The 9,253-nt window shown below is 38.9% G+C and overlaps 1 protein-coding gene across 1 annotated transcript; it reads left to right on the forward strand.

Moving 5' to 3' along the window:
* The first annotated feature begins 5,528 nt into the window (after positions 1-5,528).
* LOC128133530 (uncharacterized) lies at positions 5,529-6,303 on the forward strand. Its single transcript, XM_052771003.1, has 2 exons — positions 5,529-5,603; positions 5,689-6,303. Exons 1-2 carry the CDS (start codon positions 5,529-5,531, stop codon positions 6,301-6,303), a joined length of 690 nt encoding a protein of 229 aa, XP_052626963.1.
* The last annotated feature ends 2,950 nt before the right edge of the window (positions 6,304-9,253 follow it).

The following is a 9,253-nucleotide window of genomic DNA, read 5'->3' on the forward strand; positions in this document are numbered from 1 at the left end:
TGTAATTTAGCTAAGAACCCTGGTTTAAGTCCATTATGGACTACGATCTTCTTATTGGGCCTAATGGACCAATAGGCTTCCAATTTGACTATTTTGGGCTTGGGACCCTTAAATGGGCTCTAATTGGACCCACTTTCATGAAACCTAACATTTTGGGCCATAATTGATTTAACTAGCCTTAATGGTTCATAAACTCATTCCTTATATCGTATTTGGGCCGTAAATACCCACAAGGGCCCAGTGCCCCGAAAACCATTATTGGGCTCTAGAAATTTGAACTAAACCCAGAATGGACCCAAACTACCCATTCTTATCCCTTTTGGCCCAAAATCTCGGCCCAATATGTATAAATATTTATGTGTAAAAAAAATATTAATGGGAGGATGTATGGATTAAGCACTTGACAACTCACAATTTATACAACAAATATCTAGAAGATCACAAACATCCATAAGGCTTATTACCCTCTATGATAAAATCTTTCTTCCTTCCTTTCTTTATTATCCTCGGACAACACCAACATCCCACCACCTTCATTTCTTTTCAAAATTATCTCAAGAACACCTCTTTTCATCCATATTTTCGAGATTTTGTATGGATCATCAATGGGTATTCCATCTAGATCATCATCTTGGTAAGTTTTCATTGGGATTCATGGCTTAACTTCTTGATTTTCTTTAAAGATCTCTTCTTAAACCATAATATTCCAAGGATTATATCTCATTGTTTCATAGATTTTGAAAACCACTCAAGGAAAGTTTGTTCAAGGCCGAAAACTTCTTCATTTCTTCTTCAAAACCGAAACATCAAAGCAAAGGTGAGTTCATACCCCCTTGTTTTTGGTTTTCATATGATTTTTCGGGGAAAATACAAGTAAAATGTGTAGATCTATGTGTTTTATGCATGCCTTATGTGATTTCTTAGTTTATTATGTGAAAATGTGTTAGATCTTAACACATCTTGACATATTAAGCAACATTAAGTAAAGATCTATGAACTAAGACATCTTATACATCATATTATCAAGTTAAAAGTGGTTGTATGTTTAAGATATAAGAATTTAAAGCAAAAATCTTGTTAAGGGTCATAATTGTCAAGAAAACAAAAAGATAAGGGCAAAAAGTGACATTTACGGTTTTATAAGGATCAAATAGGTGATACTTATATAAAAAAATGAGTTTTCATGATAAACCTACTTTTCAAAGGACCAAAAGTGTAAATTTGAGCCTAATGGGCTTAATATATGGGCCTCGCGGTTTTGGGCCCAAATTTGCAAAAAATAAGAAGTTTGGGGTTAAAAATCTAATTTGATCAAAGTTTGAGTCATAAATGTAAATAAACCAAATTTAGGGGTGAAAATAACATTTATTTCTAAATTGACCCAAAAATGCAACTTTTATAAAAATTGGGCCGAAGGTGTCATTTTTACAAATAAGGAGCTGAAAAATGTAATTTTCTACAAAACTAGGCCAAAAATGTCAAAATATGAATTTTTGGACTAAATCCGAAAATTTCTAAACATTTGGGATGAAATTACAATTTTTTATAAATTATAGACTAAAGTGTTATTTTTAACAAAAATTTGGGCCTTGATTGAAAATTTGAGGCTTATTGGCCAAGAACGTCGTTTTTACAAAAAGATGACTTTTTATTTCAATTTGGTAAACTTGAGCTAAAATGAACAACGAAATAATAACGAATTCACAAAATACATCGATAACAATTTTATTGGGCCTAATATTCACGTTACATGACCAATGGACAAAAAACTTCGAGCTAAAACGTTCAAGTGTATATTGAGCCTAATATTTTCCATGACATGTTTACTGGGCCTTGCGACCCATTTACATGTTAATTTGGGCATGAGTTATGGGTCACATGTTTGTTGGGCCTTGGTGGTCCATTTTAATGTCTATTGGGCCTAAATTACCCTCGTACATGTTTATTGGACCTAAATTACTCTCTTACATGTTTATTGGACCTTACTAGTCCATTTACACGCTAATTGGGCTTGGATTGAAATTCACATGTTTAGTAGATCGTAACTATACCGTTACATAATTATTGAACTTCGTACACTTATATACGTAACTTTGGATATGAAAACATACAACATACACGTAAACATTAAACTTAGTGAGAAACATAACAAACGTGAAAGGTTGAGAATCTAGTGAGACTTGTCGGTTGGCACCTTTGAGTGTATAATCGTAGCCTGTAGTTATAACCAGAGTTTCATGGAGGGAGAGGGGGAGTTTGTGTATAGATCTATATGGGGTGACCCACCATGCCTTAGCGGTTCGCTACAGCTAGACTAGGCCCATCTAGGGCGACAAATCCTTGAGCAAATACCGGCGTTTGAAAAAATGCCAAGATGGGAAACCTAGTCATTATCATGCATGGTTATAACGGCTCATATAAAGATCCAATACCATTTTAACATTTCAGAGATTAACCCTTTGATCGTGTCAATACAAAACAACTTATTTGATAATACAAGAACCATGACATTATTATAAATCAGAAAATATCGGATTTTCTGGGGAAATACCAATATTTAATTACCACTTCCTTACAATACAAAGAAATTTAAATTGCATTCTTATATGTTACTGCTAGGGATGAGCAACGGGCCAAACCGGCCCGAAGATTGAAAACCCGAAGACCGAAAATCGTGAATTCTCTTACCCAAAAACCGGACCGTTTTTGGATGTATCGGGTTAGGGTTCGGTCCGGTCCGGTCTCGGGTACTAAACCGGGTTTCGGGTTTTGGACCGAACTAGGCTTTGAAATTTGTACAATACGGAACTTTACTTAGATCACGTACAAATGAGGTGTCTACAAAAAAATACAAACCTTATTAACATTTGGAACAAATAAAAATTACACTATTTAGCACAAAAACTACACTTTTTATAAAAAAAAAAATGCATGTTTTAAGAAAAAAGAAACAACATTGTTAATAAAAAAAACTGCATTTTAACAGCTTTTTTGTGTAAAAAACAACAAAAAACAGCATTATTTATAAAAAACTGCATGTTTTTATAAAAAAATTTTGCATGTTTTTATAAATTTTTTTTTTGCATGTTTGAACAAAAAATAGCATACTAGATACATTTTTTCTTGTAAAGTGATAGGAACAAACGTTGATCAAGATTTATAAATAATGTTACAATAAAAACATCAAGTTTTATACACAATGTTATATATAACATTAACTAATAATTCAATATCCTTATCTATATATTTTAAGGAGAAATTTTTTTCGGTCCGGTCCGGGTTAAATCCCGTATTCCAGGTACGGTCCGGTCCAAACCCGAAACCCGATTAGTGGTAAAAACAAAACCCGAAAACCGGCCCATTAATATGTATATCCGGTCCGGTCCGGGTCCGGTCCCGGTTTTTTCCGGTCCGGTCCGGTCCAACGGGTCATATGCTCATCCCTAGTTACTGCTATGAAATTCACACATGCATTTATACTCAATATTCACATCATTTTCACACATTTTACAGAAAATATCGGATTTTCTGAGTTTTACAAAAGATACAAAGACTTTTATTCAAACATACTTATGAACTCACCAACATTATATATGTTGACCGTTTTCAAAATAACTTGTATTCTCAGATAATCGTTAAGCAGGAAGATTTTTAAGAGTATGGATTTATTTTGTGTAACATCACTTATCGTACTATTTTGGATATTATGTAATCTATGACAATGTAATTGATGTGAAGAATAACAGTTGTAATATGTAATGTTTGGTGATGAATGTGTTATGTTTCATGTATATTCATTGTGATGATATTTCACTTGTTAGTCACACGAGCCGTCAGATGTTTCCGCCGTCTGGTTCGGGGTGTGACACGTTGGTATCAGAGCGTTGTTTATAGTGAACTAGCATATCTAACCATACATGATATGCAACTATAAATACAATGAGACTAAATAACTCTGAACAAAACAAAAATTTGCACGCTTATGTGCGCATATTAGAATAATAACCTAACAATATTTAATAAAAGCTTCTGGAGGAAACGAAAAACTGTGATTAAACTTGGGCAGTTATGTAGTCATATTAGGGATAAATATAGTCTGATCAACTATATTTATTCAGAATCTGACCAACATGTGTTTGGGAGTAATCATAGCGGGAAATGAATCCAAAAGACTACCTCACTCTCCAATAACTCTAGGGAACCCAAACTTAAATAACTAAAAATATACTATAAGGATAATCAAAACATGACTTATTCATGCGCCCTCATGCAGTCACCATGGATGACGCTCAGCAAGGAGTCCATTTTTATCAAACCCTAGCGGCTAATGGGATGCTTGAGGAGAATCCCGAAGAAGAACAAGGGGGAGCCCCTGATATTGGGCCCGACGAGTACACTGATACAAACTATGAGTTTGATAGGACTGACGAAGACATGGAGGAGGATGGGGACACAAATGAAGCCCCCGTCGAACCACCTACCGATGAGGCACACTAGGACCACCCTGCTCCACCAGGGGGCCCCATTGATGAGGATCGTTCTCTAGAAGCAGAGGTTACAACACTTCGGCAGCAGCTATTTGCTATGGAGGCACGAGTCGTGCAAGCTGAGCTAGAAAGGGATGAGGTCATCGAAGAGATGACCAAGATGGCTCAGTTATTAGCATAGCATTTTGGGATATGATTTCGCTACCACCATTAGGCACTTCCCAACATGATCTGGATCAGTAGTATCTCTTAATTGTATTAGGTTTCCCTTAGGTGTACTATGCTATGTGCTCTCGACTCTCTGTTTAAGTGATCACACTACTCATAGGGTCGTCATGCTGCCGGATCTTATATTTCTCCATGTACTGTATGCCTTATGGAAAATTTTAATGTATCAAAACAATTAGTATTAATGAAAATGCTTTATGTTTTATCATGATGTTGTTATTTGCAATGTGTTTTATTTCCTTGTTTTATGTTAATGCATGAAATTACTTAAATACACACTCGATACGCCTAGACTATGGAATTTCAAACTTGCAAAGCAATATGCACTCAACATCTTTCTATACTATGACAGAAGATGCCTCAAAGACCCAACCGTGGAAACAACGCAACACCAACCCCGCCGGAGATAAACTCAGTTGCATTCCAAGCAGCAGTGTCCGCTGCGGTCACTGCAGCACTTGCGCATATTCGCAATGGAAACAACGGAGACGGCATCGGAGAAGGAACCGGAAGCACAAATCAAGGAACAAACCACGGAGCCACACGAACCTGCACCTACAAGGATTTCACGAACACCAAACCTCGAACCTTTAATGGAACGAGAGGCGTAATAGCCTTGAAGTGATGGATTGAAAAGGTAGAATCAGACTTTGAAATCTGTGGGTGTCCAGATGAGTGCAAGGTCAAGTTCGCAGCATGCACATTCACTGATCAATACCTCTTCTAGTGGAATGGCCACATAGAGGCCATGGCACTCCTGGTGGCGAATGCGTTTCCATGGGAAGAGCTTAAAGAAATGATGTTGGCTGAATAATGTCCAAGAGGCGAAATCCAGAAGATGGAACAAGAACTGTGGAACCTTACGGTTCAAAACTCCGATATCGATGCGTACATATCCAGATTTAGTGAGCTCTCTAATCTGTGTCCTGGAATGATCACCTCAGAAGGGAAAAAGATTGAGAGATTTATCTAGGGATTGACTGCACCTATCCAAGGGAATGTCATTGCAGCAAACCCTGAGACGTTTGACAGAGTTAAGAGACTGGCCAAGAAACTGTATGATCATGGCAACAAGAAGGGTGCCAAAACAGTAGAAGTGGAAATTAAGAAAGAAGGAGAGAGAAAGAAAGGGAGAAAAAACAAGCGAAAAGGAAAACAAAACTCAGAATCATCTAAGAAACAACAAACGGTGACTGTTCATGCTGCAACACAAGCTATCACCACACCACATGCTCCAACCTCATCCACGCCAAATGCTCCAAAGCAGTACTCAGGAAATCTCTCCAAATGTAACAAATGCAGTATCCACCATCATGGGGAATGCAGAGAGATGAATTGCACGAGGTGCAATCGGAAAGGCCATACAACAAAATATTGTAGGGCTCAGCTTCAACAAAACCAGATGCCCAATGACAACAACAACAACAATAATAATAAAAATAACAACACCACCAATGTTGGGGCTAGTTATACCTGTTACGGATGTGGGAAAACCGGGCATTTCATGCGAAACTGTCCCAATGCATACAATCAAGGGGCAGGAGCAGCAGGGAGAGTGCTGACGATCGGTCAGGGAGAAGCAGTGTAGGACCCATCCGTTGTCACCAGTACGTTCCTACTTAACAACTCGTATGCATGCATCTTATTTGATAGTGGGGCGGAGTGAAGTTTCGTTAGTAATAAATTCAAATACTTGCTAAATCAACAACCCCAGAAGCTAAACGAAGCCTTCACGGTGGAAATGGCCAATGGAAAACTAAAACAACCAAAGATATCTATATAGGATGTATGTTAACACTAAACAACCACTCTTTCCAAATAAATTTGATGCTAGTAAATATTAGGAGTTTTGATGTGATCATCATCATGGATTGGTTAAGCCCCCATCATGCCGATATTATGAGTCTCGAGAAGGCCGTTTGCCTTCATCTTCCTAATCACGAAACCCTAATAATCTACGAAGATAAACCCGACGCAAACCTTCGCCTTATCTCGTGAATCAAGACACAAAAGTGTCTGCAAAAGAAGAATTACGCATTCCTTGCTCATGTGGTGGATAAAACCAAAGAGGAAATGAACATTCAAAACATTCCAGTGGCATGTGACTTCCCGGATGTGTTTCTAGAAGATCTTCTGGGAATACCCCTAAAACGACAAATGGAATTCCGAATCGACCTAGTGCCTGGAGCCACTCCATTCGCCAAATCACCTATAGGTTGGCTCCTGTTGAAATTCAAGAATTGTCAAGCCAACTAAGTGAACTCTTGAATAAAGGATTCACAAGACCAAGCTTCTCTCCATGGGGAGCTCCGGTTCTTTTCGTTAAACAGAAAGACGGATCCTTCAGGATGTGCATCGACTATAGGGAATTAAATAAGCTCACCATCAAAAACCAGTATCCACTTCCATGAATTGATGATCTATTTGACCAGCTTCAAGGGGCTAGTTACTTTTCAAAGATAGATATGAGATCCGGTTATCATAAACTCAAAGTCCGAGATGAGGACATTCCTAAGACTGCTTTCTGAACTCGTTACAGTCATTACGAATTCGTTGTGATGCCCTTCGGTCTAACAAATGCCCCCGCTGCATTTATGGACCTCATGAATCGAGTCTGTCGTCCATTCCTTGAGAAATTCGTGATTGTTTTCGTCAATGATATTCTCGTATACTCTCGAAGCGAAGAAGATCATAGCCAACATCTCCGACAAATCTTAGAGACCCTGCAGGCTGAAAAGTTGTATGCAAAACTCTCCAAATGTGAGTTTTGGGTCCGCAATGTAAATTTCATGGGACATGTTGTCAGCAAGGAAGGAATCCATGTAGATCCCTCCAAGGTCAAGGCCATCGAAGGCTGGGCAATTCCGACAACGCCAACAGAAATTCGCCAATTTTTGGGTCTTGCAGGCTACTACCGAAGATTCATTTAGAACTTTTCCAAGATAGCCAAACCCCTCACCACATTGACACAAAAAGGCATACCCTTCAACTGGACCGAGAAGCAATAGATTGCCTTCCAAACCTTGAAGCAAGTCCTCTGTAGTGTTCCAGTGTTATGCTTAACGGAGGGAACCGAATACTTCATAGTTTACTGAGATACTTCGAATCAAGGTTTAGGTTGTGTCCTTATGCAACGCGGGAAGGTAATTGCATATGCGTCCAGAAAAATGAAAACACATGAAGTAAATTATACCACGCATGATCTCGAACTGGGGGCGATGGTCTTCGCCTTGAAAATTTGGAGGCATTACCTATATGGTACCAAGTGCACCATCTTTACAGACCACAAGAGTCTCCAGCACATTCTAAATAAAAAAGAACTGAAATGAGGCAGCGGAGATGGCTTGAGCTATTAAATGATTATGAGTGTGAGATCAAATACCATTCAGGCAAGGCTAACATGGTAGTCGATGCCCTGATCCGAAAGGAGTATTCAAGTCATCGTGTGAAGACTCTATCAATCACCATCCAATCTCATCTAGCCTCACAGATCAAGGAAGCCCAATTAGACGTATTGAAGCCGGAGAATGTCACTAGTGAATCACTACGTGGAATGGAGAAATAGCTCGAAGTTAAAGACGACGGAACTCACTACATCATGAATAGAATATGGGTTCCCAAAATTGGGGGATTCAGAGAGGTAGTCATGCATGAAGCTCACAAGACGCAATATTCTATTCTTCCGGGGTCAGATAAAATGTATTTGGATATCAAGCAACATTATTGGTGGCCTAATATGAAGGCAGAGATAGCCACTTTTATGGGCAAGTGTCTTACGTGCGCCAAAGTGAAATTGGAATACCAATAGCCCTCAGGACTATTGCAATAACTAGTGATACCCGAGTGGAAATGGGAAAGGATTACTATGGACTTCGTGACCAAATTGCCAAAGACAGCAGACGGACTGGATGTCATATGGGTAATCGTCGATAGATTAACAAAATCCACTCATTTCCTGCCAATAAAAGAATCATACAAGATGGAAAAGCTTACCCGAATCTACATCAAGGAGGTCGTGAGACTCCATGGAGTGCCAGTATCTATAATCTCGGATCGAGATAGCAGATTCACTTCAAGATTCTTGCAATCTCTTCAGAAGGAAATGGGAACACAACTAGATATGAGCATTGCCTACCACCCACAGACGGATGGTCAGAGTGAGCGTACCATCCAGACACTTGAGGATATGCTCCGAGCTTGCGTAATTGACTTCGGCAAATCGTGGGATGCCCACTATCCTCTGATTGAATTCTCCTATAACAACAGTTATCACACGAGCATCAAGGTTGCTCCCTTCGAGGCTTTCTATGTTCATAAATATAGATTGCTCCTATGTTGGGCCGAGGTGGGTGACACCCAACTAGCAAAACGGAAATCGCCAACCAGTGCTCTTACAGGACCCGAGATCATCCGTGAAACGAACGAAAAGATAATCCAAATCAAAGCTCGACTTCAAGCATTGTGAGACCGATAGAAGAGATATGCTGACAAGCGGCAAAAGCCATTAGAATTTCAATTCGGGGATCATGTGTTATTAA

The sequence above is a fragment of the Lactuca sativa genome, chromosome 4, assembly GCF_002870075.4.
Source record: "Lactuca sativa cultivar Salinas chromosome 4, Lsat_Salinas_v11, whole genome shotgun sequence".
Lineage (NCBI taxonomy): Eukaryota > Viridiplantae > Streptophyta > Magnoliopsida > Asterales > Asteraceae > Lactuca > Lactuca sativa.